The 21,095-nt window shown below is 45.1% G+C and overlaps 1 protein-coding gene across 1 annotated transcript in view; it reads left to right on the top strand.

Annotated features, from left to right (window-relative positions):
- sdccag8 (SHH signaling and ciliogenesis regulator sdccag8) overlaps positions 1–21,095 on the top strand; it is a 55,184-nt gene that overhangs the window by 31,570 nt on the left and 2,519 nt on the right. Inside the window, exons 14-16 of the mRNA XM_014179967.2 lie at positions 4,659–4,786; positions 6,813–6,921; positions 12,358–12,489. Coding sequence (XP_014035442.1) covers positions 4,659–4,786; positions 6,813–6,921; positions 12,358–12,489 — 369 coding nt within the window. The remainder of the gene's footprint in view (positions 1–4,658; positions 4,787–6,812; positions 6,922–12,357; positions 12,490–21,095) is intronic.

Below are 21,095 nucleotides of genomic sequence, written 5' to 3'. Positions count from 1 at the left end.
TGAGAAGAAAAATAGTTTTACATTTGCAGAGGAGTGAAATATGTTTCTGCAAAAGAATGTGCACTCTCCCTCCGTGGGTTGTGCGTATGGGGGTGTGTGTAGCTGTCCTGAATCAGGGGAGTATTTGTTAAATTGGTGGCGACTGCATTTCGCTCTGCCCGTGACCTTGAGGGGGCTTTGCTGCTCCTTGAAGAAGAAAAGCAGAAGCTGGCGGTAAACAAAGTTCACTTCTGACAGATGGATTGAATGACAGAGAGGTTGCGGGTGCCAGAATAGCCCTGGCAGCGGAGGAAATGTTCAGTGCGGTCCAACAGGAGAGGAGGTGTGAACAGGTGCAGGGCTGCTGAAGGAAGAGGGACCAGATGGAGGGAGCCAGAGCCAGTTTAGTTAAAGGAAAAAGGGTGGGAGGGAGAGCAGGGGAAGGGGGAGCGAGGAATGGAGGGGAATGAGAGAAAAAGGGATAGGAGCAGAGATAAGAGCCCCCAGGACGGAGAAGAGCGGAGGAGAGAGCGGAATAATGCACAGAGCAAACTGTGCTGTGCTATGTAAGTGATAGCCAGGCTAGAAGGGGCTGCTTTTGATATTTCTCTATCTTAGAGAGTGAGGGGGAGATGTGTTAGTTAGATTGAAGGACATGGGTGAATGGAGTGCAATTGACACACCAGCGGCTGAATAAATGTGTTAAAATATACAAGGTGTACTTTAAAGTGTGTCTGTATGTGGATACTGAACTTTATTCTTCCCTGAGCTGAGTACATGGTGTCATTAGACAACATTCCTTGCAAGCGCCCAATATGCCACAAATACCCCCAGTTGGCAGTGCCACACCAAATCAGCATTCATTAGTTCTCTTTATACTGTTATTCTTAGCATCAGGATCGATCTTTTTCGAGATCATTTGACATCAATGTAAATGTATGAAGGAAGGGATGAATGAGAAGAGTGAATGGCAACTGGTTCAGTATTTTTTCCAGGTATAATGTACTTCCAATAGAGTATTGTTGTGATGAGTATTTACAGTTTTCAGAGTTGGGTAAGTCATTGAATAAATGAATTTGCTTGGGAACATGCTGTCTGTTGTGCACTGATAGATGGCTACTGTTATCACACATTGTTTATTTGTTCTGTTTTGGGCTGGGTAGGAACATCAGGCCTACTGTGCTCGTTGAAGACTGCTTCTATTCCTCATATTCAAATAAATCCTACTTACACATGTACTATACCCTGTTTTTCAGTTTAGATTTTCACTGTAAAAGTGTAGAAGTTGTTGTTATCTAAGTTGACCAACATGTTCAAAAAGTTAGTCTTGAGAGAGGTTGACGCATTATCACACTAAACAGTAGCTGGTGTTGCCAAGCGGCTGACTCCAATTTGCGCTCGTTTTAGGAACCGTAGCATTTGGTCATTCCTGGCTGTGGATCATGGAGCACCGCGGGGTGCTGCAAACTCTGCGCTCGAATGGGCTGTGGTATTCCAAATCAAATGGGCAACAGCTTGACTAGTACCCACTTAGGCAGCCCTGGGCCCTCACTTAGTGCTCTAGCACCCAGGACCTAGCCACAGAGCCGGGTGCTGGGACGGGATAGTATAGTTCCCCCTATCAGGCTGGTCGACCCTGCCCTGCCTCCTGACTGACTCACTGACCATTAGGCCTCGCTCACTCACATAATTATAGCCAGTGAGCAAACAGAAAGTGACCCCTGGACTGAGAGATATGGAACTGTGAGAAATCTCTGTTAGGGGAGTTCTAGGTGGTTGCTCTCTATGTAGGTTTTGGAAAACCGATAGAATGGGTCTCAAGTCATCCCAAATCAGGTTCAGAAAAGGAAGCAATTCGTTTTGCAGCAAAACATTTTATTTTACACATGAAATCACATATTAAAAAATAAATAAAAAAGATAGCAAAGGATATTTATTACTAATAAGGTGGGTGCTTATATCTGTCCTATTTCACACATGTAGAAGTGTGTATTATACGCATTTGTGAATTGGACATTTCGTTTTTTTGCATATCCCAGCTCCCCCTCAGACACCTTCGGAGAGTGGGGTCACGGCCAGAGTCAGCCATGATCAACGGCGACCCTGAAGCAATTCGGGTTAAGTGCCTTGCTCAAGGGATCATCGGCAGGTTTTTCATCTTGCCGGCTCGGGCATTCGAACTAGCAACTTTTTGGTTACTGGCCCAACACTCTAACCGCTACTTTACCTGCCGCCTAGGCTACATGTACATGTTATGTGCTGAAGTGCATCTTCGATATAAAAGCACTACTTACAATATATCATTTACTATCATAATGTACTATAGAAATGGAAATAAGGTTCAGGGCCATCTTCACTAGAGCTTCAGAAAGAACAAATCGAACTTCCGCTGTTTCGCTCTCTTCTGACCATGGCTCATCTTGGCCTTCTGGCTCAAAACTTCCAACTCTCGTCAGTCGTCATCAGTCCTCTCTGAAACTTTCTGGCCGGCTGTCTCATGCTAATTGGTGGATAAACACCACCGGTGCGAGGCTGGGAGGCTGGGGCCCCCCTGGAAACAAACAGTAACAAATGGCTGGCTGTGAGGGCTCTGCAAGCCCACGCTGGGCGCTGGTGTGGGGATGGATGGTGTTTTAGGCCGCTGTTCAAGCACCGCAGGGGGCCGGGCGGGTGGCCGCTCTCTCTCTCCTGGTCTCCTAGGCAGGCGCACCACCACAACCCAACACCCCGCCCCCCTGCGTTCACACTCCAGACGACAGCAGGCCTGGAGAGACGGTCACTTTGGAGCCCTGTTCCAAAACCCAGTGTGGGAGAAAAGTTCGGTCGCTTTCTTTCGTTCTCTCCCATAATTAACACTTTTTAAAAACTTTTGTGCAATTTTTTTGGGGGTTGCCGTTGTCGTTAGATTTCAAATTGATGTTTTGTTCTTGTTGAATTTGCTATAGATTGATTGATTTGATATTTGTTTTAGTTTATTTTGTTAGAAATGTAGAGATAAAAGTCTTGATACGAGATCTCATTTTTGATGGCGGTAAAAAGCACAACATGACATTGTATTCTATGAGCAACATTAGTGGTGCAGTAGTTTGATCGCGATTTTCATTACTGTATTGTCATTCTATATATATCACAGACAGTAGACAGTATCACCAGCAAAGCAAACCCACACCACCACCTCCATGCTTCACGGTGGGAACTACACATGCAGAGATCATCTGTTCACCTACTCGGCGTCTCACAAAGACTCACATTTAGACTCAGCAAACCAAAAGACAGATTTCCACCGGTCTAATGTCCATTGCTTGTGTTTCTTGGCCCAAGCAAGTCTCTTCTTCTTATTGGTGTCCTTTAGTAGTGGTTTCTTTGTAGCAATTCATCCTTTAAGGCCTGATTCACGCAGTCTCCTCTGAACAGTTGATGTTGAGATGTGTCTGCTGAACTCTGTGAAGCATTTATTTGGGCTGCAATCTGAGGCTGGTAAATCTAATGAACATATCCTCTGCAGCAGAGGTAACTTTGGGTCTTCCTTTCCTGTGGCGGTCCTCATGAGAGCCAGTTTAATCATAGCGCTTGGTTTTTGTGACTGCATTTGAAGAAACTTTCAAAGTTCTTGAAATTTTCTGTATTGACTGACCTTCATGTCTTAAAGTAATGGTGGACTGTCGTTTCTCTATGCTTATTTGAGCTGTTCTTGCCATAATATGGACTTGGTCTTTTACCAAATAGGGCTATCTTCTGTATACCACCCCTACCTTCTCACAACACAACTGATTGGCTCAAACGCATTATGAAGGAAAGAAATTCCACAAATGAACTTAAGGCACACCTGTTAATTGAAATGCATTCCAGGTGTCTACCTCATGAAGCTGGTTGAGAGAATGCCAAGAGTGTGCAAAGCTGTCATCAAAGGGTGGCTACTTTGAAGAATCACAAATATAACATTTTGATTTGTTTAACCATTTTTTTGGTTAGTACATGATTCCCATATGTGTTATTTCATAGTTTTGATGTCTTTGCTATTATTCTACAATGTAGAAAATAGTAAAAATAAAGAAAAACCCTTGAATGAGTAGGTGTGTCCAAACTTTTGTCTGGTACTGTATCTAATATATATCCTGCTGAGACGCACTATGCCTTTAAAAGCGTGAGATTTTGGCAATGAAGCCCTTTACTTCTCCAGAGTCAGATGAACTCATGGATACCATTTTGATGTCTCTACATGCAGTTTGAAGGAAGTTGCTAACTAGCGTCAGCGCAATGACTGGAAGTCTAGGGGAACAACTAGACTTCCAGCTTGCTAGCTGTTCCCATAGACTTCCAGGCATTGCGCTAACGCTAGTTAGCAACTTCTTTTGAACTACATGTTATATATAAACAAAAAAGATTCAAAATCATATTTTTGGGAGTGGCAGAGCGAAATGTCCCACCGCTGCTAAATTAATATAGGGGAAACACAGGATACAGCTTTATTGTTTATCATTAGTCCATCACATGTACAGTACATCTCACCCCCTCAGTGTACACTGTGTTCTGTTGCATTGTGTAGTGGACAGCTGCCTCAACACCCAGGGGCCTATTGTCTGGGGCGTGACACTTTTACCCTTCCACCCCTCATGAGCTGTCTTTTTATTTCCCTCCTCTCTATCTCTCTTTCTATCCTCTCCGTCTCTCTCGCTCAGGCAGGAGAAGGAGAGTGCGGAGCGCTGCCGGGGCGAGGACATGGATGCTCTGACCTTCTCTGCACAGCAGCGCGAACAGGAGCTGACACAGAGGCTCCAGCAAATGGAGGCGCAGCACGAGCGGAGCGGTGGGTGTCCGGTGGCGCCGCCACAGCCTGCCAAAAGAACACCCCCACCTTTCTCCACCCTTCATGCCCCCATCCGCACCCCGGCCCATGCCACACTGTGAGGGACGGCATCAGGAACACCTGTAACCTTTGGCTGGCCGAAGGGAGCAGATGCTTGGCACTCCAGAGATTGGCCATTACATATTAGTTATCGTTTAGAAAGGGAAAAATGGGCCGCGTTCTGGGCTCACTGTCTGTAGATTTCAGAGTGCTGCTCTCACATCTGTTGCACCATCTGGATCCAGCGAGTTTATTTACCTGTGTTTTGAGAAACTTGAAGCATGCTGATTGCCAGAACAAAGCCTCGGGAAAACAAAGGGCTTCTTTTTGGCGCAGCTCGGCGGCACACATGTTGTCTAAAGAGAGATGGCATCAGAAGCTCAGCAGGAAGCTCTCTGGGCCTATGGAATTAGTCCTTTAATACCACAGACCACTTCCTTCTCTAAAGCGTATAATGGCCACTCGCACCAGCTAATTAGTTTTCTCTCTCTCCCAACCACCCCCTCCATCCCTCTCTTCCTCCCTCCCTCCCCCTCCCTCGCTTTCTAAACAGTTTGGTTTTTAGTAGTTGTAGACAGAATAGCCTCTAGACGATATGTTTTTTTTCTTTCTCTCTCTCCGCTGTTTGTTTTTACTCCCAGTTTGTTTGTCTTTGTATCTTGTTTGTCTCTGTGGCCTACGCATGCCCAGCCGCTTTCAAAGCCTGTTAGCTAATTACGATTCTTTTGGGCAAGTTTTTTTTACTGCTCCCAGCCGGCGACCCAACTTTTTTTTTGTAAAGTTTAATTTCGCAACATAAAAAAAAGATTTCCACACCACTTCCCAAATATCTGTATTTGCTTTGTGTGTCCATGCTGTGCGATTTGTCTATTTATGTCCAAATGGCTAGCACAGAGCTTTCTGGAGTCTTTTCCTCTGTACACTGGCAGACTATGTCGATAAGCCACCATGACAAAATCATTTTAGAGAGAACATGAAACCAGCTCTGTTTCCTTGACCAGATTAGCTGTGTGGAGTTAGTAATTGCTCCCTACTTTATGTACAGTCACAGTTCATTTCACCCCTGAGCATCATCCCTTAAGTCACTCTCCCAGTTTAGTGGTAATAAACTCGACCAGTGGAATCCAACCTCTTGTCTGAATAGCAGCTTCTTTCGCTTCCTCTAAATGAAAGGAATCTGACTAGCATGTCTCAGCACTGCAGAAGCTAGAACATTTTACTGTAAACTACCCTTACTCAGCCAGAATGTACAATGTTGAAGTCTAGTTCTACCAATTTCCCTGTGAATGCCAGGTGATGTAAAACACTTCATAAGCTCTCCTGCATGAAGCACTTGAGATCTAAGCCTGGAAGAGTCATCTGCATATCCACTCGGCTGCTATTTCACAGAATAGTAAATAGTTGAAAGGCTCTTTATAAATCTGAGGTACTTTTCAAAAGACTGGAGTCCTTCATGAGTTCTATTGTGACAGAATGGTAGAGCAGGTGGAATGGACACCATTCCAAACTTGCAGCATTGTTTTAAAAAGACATATGTTGGTGATGATACCGCCGCACAACATTTCAAAGACTGATCAAAGTCGAGTTTTGGATTGTTCCAAAAGAGTCGCGAGTCAGTCTATGGGCACTGTAAAACAACACATTTCACTGCACCTACTGTGTGTGGTGTATGTGACAATAAAACATGGCATTATCTTTATTTATTTTACATGATAACAAGGTTAAAAACCTAGCAAATGGAAAGAGTTTCAAACAACTCCATTTACAATACAATCCTTTCTTTAAACAACTTTATTGCATGGTGAATCTGCACAAAGATACTATACTTCATTCATTACGTGAATTTAGGCACAAATAAACATACTGTATGTAATTCACTGTCTTTTTCCTGTACCTGTCCAGGATGCAAGATATTTGATGTTGAGTGAATGTACAGCATGTATCATGACTGTGGTCACTGACCCTGCTATCCCATGTTCCCTTGCAGTGGGTGAGCTGGAGGCCCTCCTCAGCTCCCAGAATGCCCTGATAGGGAAATTGAAGGATGAATGTCTCAGTCTGGGGGCCAAGCTGGAGATGCTGACAGAGACTAGCAGGTAACACCCACACTGGACATTAACACTTATTTCATGGACATTTGGCAGTCAGTCAAAGCCTTTTTTACATCAGCAGTTGTCACAGAGTGCTTTACAGCTACCCAGCCTAAACCCCCAAAGAACAAGCAATGCAGATGCAGAAGCACAGTGGCTAGGAAAAAGTTAGAAAGGCAGGAACCAAGGGAAAAACCTAGAGGGACCAGGCTCTGAAGAGTGGCCAGTCCTCTTCACACACTTTTATCACTTATTTAATACTATTTATGTCACTCTGTCAGACTTTTTTTAATGCGGTCATGATAACCAGCAGTTAAAAAAATAAATAAATCAAAGTATGACATATTTTCACTGCCTGACTTCAGTGCCTGATGGAACCTGGAATTGCGTTGCCGGCGAAACACCGTGACCTGTTTTTTGTCGTCTTTGACCATAATGTCAAATATCACATTGGATGAGAAGTACCATACAGTATACCTCCAGATTGTGAAATCTGTTCTCCGTGGCACTGTTCCTTTGCAATGTTGTCACGACACTGTGCTGTATCAGAGCTGCTGTCATTATGCAGTGGGCCACGCCAGTCTGTCCACAGACAGACACACACACACACACACGTTTGTCACCTCAGGCCTTTGGGCCAGTCAGCTGTTAAAACAGTGTAAAGCACATTAGTCACATCACAGACCCCAATCTGCCACAGCCAGAACGCCCAACCTGCCTAGGTCCTACCAACCCCATATACAGGACGACACACTCTCATCTTAGAAGAGAATACACCCATACACTCAGTAATGCTAACACAGAGGACAACAGCTTGTAAACCAACGTTTAAATGCCCTCGCTTTCTCTCTCTCTCTCTCCTAAACACACATACACACAATTGTAAAACCACTACATCCGCTGCGTAGCCCTCATTCAGTGTTGCACTGCGGTGGCCTTTTGTTGTGTGTCTTCAGGCTGTTTCAGCTCCCGATGCCTCATGCTCAATGTGCCAGCTAAAGCGCAGCCGGCCTGCTAGCCAGATGAATGCACTGCGTTCTTCTGCACCACTACACCCAACAGTAAACAAGGCAAAGGCCTCCTCCACAGCCCAGTGCAGCCTGTTGAGAGAGGAAGAGGGGAGGCCAATAGCCTGCTGGCCAATTTGGGCTCCTCAAATGTGGGCTGAGTAGACCTCAACTTGAGTAAAGGGTGGAGCTCCTTATCTGGAAGTCTCGATTGCCACAGTGCTGTACATTAGTGGTTCTCAACCCTGGTCCTGGGAACCCAAAGGGGTGCACATTTTGTTTTTTGCAATAGCATCACACAGCTAAGTTCTAATGGTCAACTCATCATCAAGCTTTGATGATTTGAATCAGGTGTTAGTGCTAAGGCAAAAACTAAAATGTGCACCCGTTTTTGGGTCCCCAGGACCAGGTTTGAGAATCACTGCTGTACATACAGTTGAAGTCGGAAGTTTACATACACCTTAGCCAAATACATTTAAACTCAGTTTTTCACAATTCCTGACATTTAATCCTAGTAAGAAATCCCTGTTTTAGGTCAGTTAGGATCACCAATTTATTTTAAGAATGTGAAATGCCAGAATAATAGTAGAGAGAATTATTTATTTCAGCTTTTATTTTTTTCCATCACATTCCCAGTGGGTCAGAAGTTTACATACACTCAGTATTTGGTAGCATTGCCTTTAAATTGTTTAACTTGGGTCACACGTTTCGGGTAGCCTTCCACAAGCTTCCCACAATAAATTGGGTGAATTTTGGGCCATTCCTCCTGACAGAGCTGGTGTAACTGAGTCAGGTTTGTAGGCCTCCTTGCTCGCACACACTTTTTCAGTTCTGCCCCCACATTTTCTATAGGATTGAGGTCAGGGCTTTGTAATGGCCACTCCAATACCTTGACTTTGTTGTCCTTATGCCATTTTACCACAACTTTGGAAGTATGCTTGGGGTCATTGTCCATTTGGAAGACCCATTTGCGACCAAGCTTTAACTTCCTCACTGATGTCTTGAGATGTTTCTTCAATATATCCACATAATTTTCCTACCTCATGATGCCATCTATTTTGTGAAGTGCACCAGTCCCTCCCGCAGCAAAGCACCCCCACAACATGATGCTGCCACCCCCGTGCTTCACGGTTGGGATGGTGTTCTTTGGCTTGCAAGCTTCCCCCTTTTTCCGCCAAACATAACGATGATCATTATGGCCAAACAGTTCTATTTTCGTTTCATCAGACCAGAGGACATTTCTCCAAAAAGTACTATCTTTGTCCCCATGTGCAGTTGCAAACTGTAGTCTGGCTTTTTTATGGCGGTTTTGGAGCAGTGGCTTCTTCCTTGCTGAGCGGCCTTCCAGGTTATGTCGATATAGGACTCGTTTTACTGTGGATATAGATACTTTTGTACATGTTTCCTCCAGCATCATCACAAGGTCCTTTGCTGTTGTTCTGGGGTTGATTTTCTCTTTTCACACCAAAGTACGTTAATCTCGAGGAGACAGAACGCGTCTCCTTCCTGAGTGCTATGACGGCTGCGTGGTCCCATGGTGTTTATTCTTGCGTACTATTGTTTGTACAGATGATCGTGGTACCTTCAGGCATTTGGAAATTGCTCCCAAGGATGAACCAGACTTGTGGAGGTCAACAATGTTTTTTTTGTGAGGTTTTGGCTGATTTAATTTTATTTCCTCATGATGTCAAGTAAAGAGGCACTGAGTTTGAAGGAAGGCCTTGAAATACATCAACAGGTACACTTCCAATTGACAGAAATAATGTCAATTAGCCTATCAGAAGCTTCTAAAGACATGGCATCATTTTCTGGAATTTTCCAAGCTGTTTAAAGGCACAGTCAACTTAGTGTATGTAAACATCTGACCCACTGGAATTGTGATACAGTGAATTACAAGTGAAATAGTCTGTCTGTAAACAATTGTTGGAAAAATGACTTGTCATGCACAAAGTAGATGTCCTAACCGACTTGCCAAAACTATAGTTTGTTAACAATACATTTGTGGAGTGGTTGAAAAAACAAATTTGAATGACTCCAACCTAAGTGTATGTAAACTTCCGACTTCAACCGTAGATGTCCGTTAACACTACAGCCCCTCCCATTCTCTCTTCTCATTTCTTACTTGGAATGCAGTGTGTCAATGGCTCCTATCTTTCAAAGAACAACCAACTGGCTAAATGTCATTCATAGCTATGGCAGCAGCCTTCTCTCGGATCACCCAGTTGGAGAAATGAGCTATCGCTATCACTAATGGGGTAGACTTGGCAGAGTTGGAGCACTGTTGTTGCTGTTTTTGAGAGCATCCTTAAGGTTTCAACAACCTGGCTATTCACCTTTTGGAAGCTTTGGAAACTCTGCAAAAAAAAAAAAGGGGTGGTAAACCGTTTATTCACTTGGTGTGCGTTGAGTACAAATCAAATGTTATTTGCCACATGCTTCGTAATTGTATACTAATAGTGAAATGCTTATTTACTGGCCCTTCCTTACAATGAAGAGAGAAAAAATAGAGCAGTTATAGAAAGATAATAACACAAGGAATAAAATACACAATGAGTAACGATAACTTGGCTATATACGCAGGGTCCCAGTACTGAGTGGATGTGCAGGGGTACGAGGTAATTGAGGTAGGTACTGTATGTACATATAGGTAGGGATAAAGTGACTGGGCAACAGGATAGATAATAGACAGTAACAGCAGTATACTGTAGGTAGGGATAAAGTGACTAGACAACAGGATAGATAATAGACAGTAACAGCAGTATACTGTAGGTAGGGATAAAGTGACTAGACAACAGGATAGATAATAGACAGTAACAGCAGTATACTGTAGGTAGAGATAAAGTGACTAGACAACAGGATAGATAATAGACAGTAACAGCAGTATACTGTAGGTAGGGATAAAGTGACTAGGCAACAGGATAGATAATAGACAGTAACAGCAGTATACTGTAGGTAGGGATAAAGTGACTAGGTAACAGGATAGATACTAGACAGTAACAGCAGTATACTGTAGGTAGGGATAAAGTGACTAGGCAACAGGATAGATAATAGACAGTAACAGCAGTATACTGTAGGTAGGGATAAAGTGACTAGACAACAGGATAGATAATAGACAGTAACAACAGTATACTGTAGGTAGGGATAAAGTGACTAGGCAACAGGATAGATAATAGACAGTAACAGCAGTATACTGTAGGTAGGGATAAAGTGACTGGGCAACAGGATAGATAATAGACAGTAACAGCAGTATACTGTAGGTAGGGATAAAGTGACTGGGCAACAGGATAGATAATAGACAGTAGCAGCAGTATACTGTAGGTAGGGATAAAGTGACTAGGCAACAGGATAGATAATAGACAGTAGCAGCAGTATACTGTAGGTAGGGATAAAGGATAGATAATAGACAGTAGCAGCAGTATACTGTAGGTAGGGATAAAGTGACTGGGCAACAGGATAGATGATAAACAGTAACAGCAGCGTATGTGATGAGTCAAAAGAGTTAGTGCGATACAGATAGTCTAGGTAGCTATTTGGTTAACTATTTAACTAACTATTTAGCAGTCTTACAGCTTGCGGGTAGAAGCTGTTCAGGGTCCTGTTGATTCTATACTTGGTGCAGTGGTACCACTTGCTGTGTGGTAGCAGAGAGAACCGTGTATGACTTGGTTGGCAGGAGTCTTTAACTATTTTTAGGGCCTTCCTCTAACACTGCCTGGTATAGAGATCCTGGATGGCAGAGAGCTCGGCCCCAGTGATGTACTGGGCCGTACACACTACCCTCTGTAGAGCCTTGCGGTCGGATGCCAAGCAGTTGCCATACCAAGCGGTGATGCAGCCAGTCAAAATTAGGGTTGCACATTTCTGGGAACGTTCAATAAATTACCACATTTTCCCGAAATCCCAGTTGGACGATTCCCAGAATCTGGAAGGACTAAGCAGGAAATCCGGAATCTTCCAACCAGGATTTCTGGAAAACCAGGGAATTTATTGAACGTTCCTGGAATTTTGTAACCCAAGTCAAGACGCTCTGAATGGTGCAGCTGTAGAAGCCTTTGAGGATCTGAGGGCCCATGCCAAAGCTTTTCAGCTTCTTGATGGGGAAGAGGAATTGTCGGGCGTTTTTCACGACTGTGTTGGTGTGTGTGGACCATGTTCATTCCTTAGTGATGTGGACACCAAGGAACGTGAAGCTCTCCACCTGCTCCACTACAGCCTACAGCAAACGTACTTCACGTGCTATTGAAGAACAGTGCACACTGTTTTGGGGAAACGTGTCGTTCAATACAAACTGTCACGCAACGTAGCAAACGTTGAATCGAACTGAACGCACCCCTGGTTGGCAACAAAATGACATCTCTGGTGAGACTGATAGCTGAACACTCAATGCCATGAAAAGCAACAATTGTAAAAATGTATTTGTGTGTGTGGTTGACAGGAGAGAGGTGGAGCAGCTCTCCCTGGAGAAGGATCATCTGGAACAGAGTGTTGGGAAGCTGAGAGCTCGCTGTACAGAGATGGAGCAGCAGTGTGTACAACATGGGAGGATGCACCAGCGCATGAAGAACAGGTATTAACTCGCGAGCACACATACATACATACATACATACATACATACACACACACACAAGAACACACACAAGAACACACACAAGCACAGGGATAGCTGATATGGATTAAGGAAGGATATTGCTAAGCCATGAAGTGCGAATTGATTTTCTAGGGTCTAGGATCAATCGCTCTCATGTTGGAGTACTGTAGCGATTAAAGGACATGTTGAAAGGAGAAGATGACGAGTGAACAGAATTTGAAGTCTAAATATCCCGTCGGTAGAGATACAGTACAGTGTATGCACTAGTGGCCAGTACAGTAGCACAGTATCTGGTCTACAGTAGTCTTTTTAAAGACTGTTGTGTTGCGGGGGCCTCTTCCCATCTGACTCGGGAGGGTATACAGAACTTACTATACGGCCCACAGCGCTGAGCCCAGGGCCGCTTGGCACACAGCCTGGCAGTGCCACGTGGGTGAGGGTGTGTGGGCGTCAGCGCCGTGCTTCGGCGCTCCACTGAGGATTCTTCTAGGAGCCTGTATCCCCCGCCCGCCCGCCCCCCACCCCCGCTCCCAACGTAACACTACATATTGTTTAACACCCACTGTCAAAAACGTGCCGGGAAGAAAAACAATAGGTAAAAAGAAATTGAGAGAGAATCGCAGCTGTCCGGTCTGTGACGTTGTGAATCCCCACATCGCAGGAGACACAGTGGGAGAATAGAGGTCTGTTTTCTATAGGTGTGGAGAAATTTAAAATGGGTCATTTTCTTCTTTCCAATTGAAATGTACTATCAGTTATGTTTGGTGAATGTCTTGTTTGAGCACTGTAATTGAACCTTAAAGGCACGCTTCATTTTTACTGCGAAGACGTCTAGGTTCTTATTCACAGTGATGGCAGTTCTTCTCTGTTGTGATTGCATTGAAAGGATCTTGAGAAATCTGGAGCCTGGTTTAATCTTTAATGTACCTACCTCACAAATGTAAAACAAGATCTCTGTTGTTAAAGAAGTGGAGATGTGGCTGCGTACAATTATGAGAACCATTATGACGTGCGAGGCATTTAGTTTGAGATTCTGGTGTTTTGCCAAGTTCCCTTCCTCACTAATCCCAGCAGCACTATGCTAAGGGTGATTCTCCTGTGTGTTCAGTGCTCTGGGAATAGGTGGCACAGCGGGCATGCTGCCCTGGCACACGGGGGTTAAGGTGTACGTGTTAACAAGCAGGTGCAAATGGGTTCACCCAACATGCAAATAACCAAGGCTCTGCCGCTCTCACATATTCTACATTGAGCGCAATCTGTGCTGTGAAGAGCTGCAACAGCGCGGCGCGTATGAAACATTTGGAAAATCAGCTTGATTTATTTTTACATTTGGGGAGAGAATGCCAAGCTACACAGGGGTTTTAGCACACAATGTTTTCGCTCCTGCATTTATTTATTTATTATAGTATTTCTGTGTTTTTTTTGCCCGGAGATTGGGGAGAGATGTCCGAGAAACAAAGCAGGCAGCGTGATATACATATTGTAAGGAACACAATTGAATGATTTGAAACACAGCCTCGTTATCTGGCTATAACAACATTTTGTTTGTTCAGAGAATGTATCAGGAACTAACATGTTGCATTGTGGGTTTATATCTGATCTGTCATTTTATTCAAGACACATTTTAAACACAGCTCCTGATTTGAGGCTCTGTTTTTAATTATGATGAAAATGATATCATCAAAGTGATTCATCAAGAATAGAATAGTATAACTAATTAAAACACTGTTGTGATAAAGGGTTAACGGCATTGAATTAAAAACAAAACATTTTATTAGAGTAGGTTTTATCTATTCAGAGAATTTGATTTAGTTAGATATAATTTTCCTAAATGACTATTTTATGATCCAAGGACTCTCATGTAAAGCAATATTTTAGTGTAAGACTTGTACTTTAACTGACAGTGGATGTATCCTATAAATTGCACAAGGAAAACGTGTTTCTGAAGCATTTGTGTGATGTGTAGTCGAAGATGAATCAAATTATTCAATCAATAGATTGAATCAAATTGAATTGGATTATATGCAATGAATAGATAGATTATTGAATTGGATAGGTTTACGCAGTATGGAGTCAGTTATCAGATTGCCAATTTGTGAATGATTCTTTCAAGAGAGAAAAACAAGTTCCTGGTGAGCATCTTTGTAATGAAGTAATTGGGTAAATAATATAATGACATGTTTTAATTGTTTCAGTATCGTCATGTATTCTGTTCCTAATGTTTGAGTGACTATAGAAAGCAATAATTAGTTAGATGATAGAAGAGATTCAGCAGCAGGCAGATTTTTCCTTCCTCAACAGGAATGCAATTAAGTCTGGGAGTTTGTAGCTTAATCAAGCACACTCCAGTCCTATTGACAGCGTTTTCTCACCTGTGCAGTGTGTAATCTATCAAACTCTAAACAGATTTATCATTACATTGACATGTGTATAGAAATTCTCTTCAAGAAACCAAGCTACATAAGTGAATTGAAAAGTTGTTTAGGGTTTAGGTTGTACACTTTAAAATGTTGTGTACACCACTGCTCTGCCCCGTCGCTTCAGTAGTTGTTTTAACCGCACTTCTGCCTGTCTGCACCAAGTGCCACACCGTCCCTTCACCCCCTGCCAGCATGCTCCTTCAGCAATTATCACCAACACTCTGACAAACACACACTGGCGTCTTGCATCACGGCCCTTTAAGGAGAGCAGTAATGTATACGCAGATGTGTCGCTAAATCTACTGGCTTCTGTCAGCCATATGGCCCCATAAAGAAAGGTGGTGTGCGTGTCTGGAGTGGAAGAGAGAGGGATGGAGAGAGGGATGGAGAGAGGGATGGAGAGAGGGATGGAGAGAGGGATGGAGAGAGGGATGGAGGGCCATGTGTGGAAGAGGTGCAGGCAGTTGTTGGAGTTGTGTTGGGCAAAAGGCTCCAGGAGATTGGATAATGGAACAAACGGTGGACGGCGGTCCGGGAACAGCCTTGCCGCTGCTGGGGGAGACCGAAGGCCCCCGGGCGAGGGCTGCTTCATCTGGTTCTCTGCCACCCACCCCCTCCTCCTCTTCACTTTCTCCCCCCAACACACACTGTGCTGCCACCTCCCCAAAACAAGAAGACGCTCCTCAAACTTTTCATTTGCAAATGAAGTTGGCAGAGGCAAGGAAGATGTAGAAGGGGTTGCGTGTGAGAGAGAGAGAGGGGGGGTGATCCTAGAGGAGTGGTTATTATACTTGATTAATCTGACCTCCATTTCAGTCATTTACTAATATGTGAGCAGAATGGGGGGGGGTACAGTACAGCAAGACAGTTTTTATTATTTATTTACTAATATGTGAGCAGAATGGGGGGGGGTACAGTACAGCAAGACAGTTTTTATTATTTATTTACTAATATGTGAGCAGAATGGGGGGGGTACAGTACAGCAAGACAGTTTTTATTATTTATTTACTAATATGTGAGCAGAATGGGGGGGGGTACAGTACAGCAAGACAGTTTTAGACCATGTGTTTTTTTTCATCCTTCATGTTTTTCCCTAATCGAAATAATCATACAATGTTCACGTTTGTGAAAATATGAGACATCCATTGCATAGGAATGGAATCAGCATATCAGAGGCTATGTCAGGACAGTCTTCCAGCCTGGGTTCCTTTTACTCTTCAATATGGGCTCGTTGTTCTCCTTTCTCCCTCTGGGTGGCACTGATGCTCCCTCTCTCTCTCTTCATCCTTCCATCCCTTGCTCTGCCTCTCTGTCTCACCCAGCTGGCCTGTGTAGCCTGGGGCTGAGGCTGGGCGGCCTGCTGAAATAGCATTGTCAAACGGTGGCTTTACAGCTCCGACGCTGTATGCCGGGCCGCTTCCCAGAGGCATGCAAGCTGGAGTGCTGTGTTACTAACCAGAGCATCACATCAACAGACCTCTCGGCGTCACACCGTCCACAAAACCAACTCAAACAGCAACATTAGCTCTTTTACAACTGTGACTTTCATTGGTTTAGTTTGTTATTTTGGAGTTTTGTTTTGTGTAACAGTTTGTCGTTACATTACTGTGGTAATTTTGGCAGATTTTTACCACCAGACAGTGTTTTTATTGGGAGTATGTAAAAAAGGTCTAAGGTTTTAGGAAGACTGGATGCTGTGTTTAGCTTGTGTTCTATTGGAGACCAGGACTGTGTTAGCAAATCCACTGTTCTGCTGTCTACGTCAGCTATTCATCATGCCAATAATTACATGGATTAAAGATATTAAATCAAACTAATAAAGGGTACCATGATCAACAACGAGCCAGTCTATTCCTAACAGGTTGGGGGTATGATATTCATCATGGCCTCCGGGCATACACTCCACCCACCCCCGTGCCATGCCAGGTTTAGGCTTAGGCAGGGTGGGTCGGGCTGAGCTGGGGTGGGTACGGTTTTGTTTTAAGGGGGGTGGGGTGCTGAGCAGCTGTAGCCATGCTGCCCCTGGCGGTATGGTTTTAACCAGGCAAGCCAAGGCAGTCTGCCTTCATTCTTCACCCCCTCTCCTCACCCTCTATCCCCCATGATCCCCAATCTGGGCTGGGTTGTTAGTGGTGGTTCATCTACTCCCATTCAAATGAATATTGCATAATGACAGATTGAACATGGGTCAGACTCTTGCTAAGGAGATATGCTTTTTCCTGTGATGGTATAATGTCCCTTATGTTAGTGTAAAGTGATGCCAAATTCAGACTTCTATCCTCACAAAGTTGTATTCTATAGGTTTAACTTGAGTTGGTCGGACAGTCCTAATGTTATACTATAGTATTCAGCTCCAAAGAAGTTTCCAGGATATCATTTATATCCAGGACACTCCTCTGATATGGGGAAAGAGTGGTGTTCTTATTAAGCCTGTCCAAACCGGCCTTAGGCAACCCCCCCCCCGTGTGTGTGTTTTCCGAACTGTTGGACAAGCCGAGCCAACACACTGCTGAAAAACCATCCTTCTCAGGTGATATTGGGTTGTACCAAGCAGGAGGTAGACTAGAGCTGGGTAAATGAACAGAGTAGACTAGAGCTGGGTAAATGAACAGAGTAGACTAGAGCTGGTTAAATGAACAGAGTAGACTAGAGCTGGGTAAATGAACAGAGTAGACTAGAGCTGGGTAAATGAACAGAGTAGACTAGAGCTGGGTAAATGAACAGAGTAGACTAGAGCTGGGTAAATGAACAGAGTAGACTAGAGCTGGGTAAATGAACAGAGTAGACTAGAGCTGGGTAAATGAACAGAGTAGACTAGAGCTGGGTAAATGAACAGAGTAGACTAGAGCTGGGTAAATGAACAGAGTAGACTAGAGCTGGGTAAATGAACAGAGTAGACTAGAGCTGGGTAAATGAACAGAGTAGACTAGAGCTGGGTAAATGAACAGAGTAGACTAGAGCTGGGTAAATGAACAGAGTAGACTAGAGCTGGGTAAATGAACAGAGTAGACTAGAGCCAGCCACACATCCCCAGGCCACAGCAGGGCCAGGCTCACCCTGGGAGACTGGGCTTACCGTACGCTCCCCGCTCCTCGAGCTGAGCCGGCGTGCCGTCTGCAGGTTCCCCAGTACACACAGAGACACAGACACTAGGTTCCCCCCTGGAACATCGCTGTAGGCCACACAGCAGTGCTGCTCCACACTTTGTTATACAAACCTGAAGAGTCTCCCCTGTTCCACCGCTAGCCTCCATCCTGTAAACAAACAAACAAACAGCATCACCTGGGAACTTAGGCACAAGCTGTGGGCGACGGCAGGTCTCTGTTGCAGAGGTTGGTGTGTGTGTGTGTGTGTGTGTGTGTGTGTGTGTGTGTGTGATTTAAGTGTCCATAAGAACGATAATCAGATTTTGCCTGGCTGGCTGGAAGTGTACACATTGGAAGGTGCTTGTAAATCAAGGCATATTTGGCAGATCAGCTTCAAAAAGTTTGCTTTCATATTTAAAAAGAAAAAAGACAGATTGATAATTTGCCGTTGCTTTTAGGGAGTGTGTGTGTGTGTGTGTGTCTCAGTGCAGCCGTCCTGTCTTCAGTTAGCCTGGGAGCCAGCAGATGGTGTCCTTTCACCAGGTCAGCGGGGAGGCCTGAGCTCGGCCATCTCTGCCATCCATCCACCCGCCCCTCCACCCAACCAGCAGCGGGCAGAGCACAGGCAGCAGTGGGCACTGGCCAGCCAGTCATCCAGCCAGCCAGCCTGGGCAGGGGGAGAGCCCAGCGCTAAGCTGTATTAAAAACCTAATTAAGTTGTGTGCCAGTAAATGTAGGGCAGTTATTGGATTTGCTGCTTTGGCTGCTGGACGGGCCCCTAATTTAATCAGACCCCCATTGTGATTGCTTCTTCGGAGGAGGAGTTCGCCTTTTTCTTCAGTTTGAGCTTTAACCCCCCCCCCCCCCTTTCACCTCTTGCCTCACCCCCTCCCCAGTGCCCTGGGTTGGGGTTGAGGCGCCTGGGTTGGGGTTGAGGCGCCTGGGTAGGGGTTGAGGCGCCTGGGTAGGGTTGAGGCGCCTGGGTAGGGGCGGCGCGGCTGGGGGTTGAGGTGGCGGGGCTGGGGGTTGAGGCGGCGGGGCTGGGGGTTGAGGCGCCTGGGTAGGGGCGGCGGGGCTGGGGGTTGAGGCGGCGGGGCTGGGGGTTGAGGCGGCGGGGCTGGGGGTTGAGGCGGCTGGGTTGGGGGTGAAGACAAAGGTGGTTTTGGAGCTGGATTAAGGTCAGGAGGATTGTGTAATTAATAGGCTAATGTGTCAGATTGAAACAGCATGGTTCCTGAAGTGGCGAGGTAAGGTGTTGTGTTGGTGAAAGCATTAGTTACAGAATTACACAACCTGCTTAAGTGGTTTAATACACATGGCATTTGCACTGACATCTTAAAATACATCTTGGCTGCCACTCTTGACTGCTGCTGCAGGTTGGCCTTTCACAAGAGTGCTGTTATAACAGGGTCATGACCTTTTATCACCTGAAGGAAATTCAGATTCCTCTGGAAAATGTAACAAAATGGATCATTTATAATATTTATGGGAAATGTTTTTTAACCACTTTAAAATAATACCAAGGCTCTACAAGAATTATGTTCAATTTCTTAGCTGCTCCTATTAACCGGCTTGTCTTGTGGCATTTCTAAATGTTTCTCACACTCCTATAGTAGGTGTACAGTACAGTCCAGCGTTATGTTCAGCACTCATTTGAATGATATGTAAACAAATAAAATGTCATCCATAATAAGAATGTTATTATGTTCATTTGATGGCCTCGTCATCACGACTCAAATGGCAGCAAGATGCATCATACAAAATAGATTTTCATTACAAAATGTACCCGTTTTCAAAGTTTACCATCTAGACATCTCACTGCGTCAAACCTCTTGAAAACCTCTGAAAAGTCATTCTCCTCCCCCACGTCAGTCCTGTGGAGTGTTTCCATCCTGGCTCTGCGGGGCTCCGGAGCTGGGTGTCTAACGTGGCGGTGTCCTCCCTGCTGTGTGTCCGTGTGGGGGCGGGGGCCGGCTGACGCAGGCTGCATCCCCAGATCTGACAGCTCGTTGCCAGGCTCTGGAGGCCAGGCGAGGGGGAGGCAGCAGCTCCAGCCTCCAGCGCAGCAGGGCCTGAGCCCGGGACAAGCTGGCCAGTGCAGCCGGGGACGGGGAGGGCCAAGGAGGGCCCGCGTGCTCCAGCTCTCACGGGGGGGAAGTGGGGGCCGCCTGCTCTGCCTTCCTTCCCACTGCACAGACGGCACTGCCCCAGCCAGAAGGAGAGGGGCATCTGTCTCCCCCCTTCAGCAACAGCTAGAGGCCTCCCCTCGCATGGCGCCTACTGTGCTCAAGGAGTACATCCCCTCCCTGGGCACCCGGGCCCCTCCTCAGCTCCACCATGGCCCTGGCGACGTGCCCTCCTGTGGGATCTAGGACACTGGGACCTGGCCTGGATCTCATCTGATCCAAGGACCCATGATGGTGGATGACTATAGCCCATGGACAGTCAAATAATAAGCTATAGCCATCCCATTCCCACTACTATACGGATAGCCTATCCTGTGTATAGCGGTCCACTTATGCTAATGTAATGCATTCCTGGCGTGTGAGTTAGCTCTGTGTTATGGGGGAGGGGCCATGTTTAGTTGGGCTGATCTGATGTGTTTGTTGGACGTTGAGGGCCTCCCCAGCCTCAGCTGAATGGACCCTTTGTATTGGGACACACTGGGAAGAGGGAGGCCTCTCCTTCTGAGGGGTATTTGGCATTGTCTTGCCCTTTAGTTTTATAACTATATATCATATACCTCTGAAGACAAAGATCATCAAATATAATTGCAATCTTTTTTTGTGGGTGAGAAGCAATATGAGTCCTCCATGTTGTGGTTGCTGCCATGTTGTCATGTGGTGTTGCTACAATGTTGTGTTGTCTTAGGTCCGATTTATGTAGTGTTGTGGTGTCTCTCCTCGTGATGTGGGTGTTGTCCTATATTTTTATTTTTAATCCCAGCCCCCGTCCCCGCATGAGGCCTTTTGGTAGGTCATCATTGTAAATACGAATTTGTTCTTAACTGACTTGCCTAGTTAATTAAAGGTTAAATAATGAAAATAAAATAACTGGATCTGTTGCTCAACTCTATGCT

Source organism: Salmo salar, chromosome ssa28 (assembly GCF_905237065.1).
Source record: "Salmo salar chromosome ssa28, Ssal_v3.1, whole genome shotgun sequence".
Lineage (NCBI taxonomy): Eukaryota > Metazoa > Chordata > Actinopteri > Salmoniformes > Salmonidae > Salmo > Salmo salar.
Note: the sequence above shows the minus strand (reverse complement) of the source record. Positions and strands in the feature narration are given on the sequence as shown.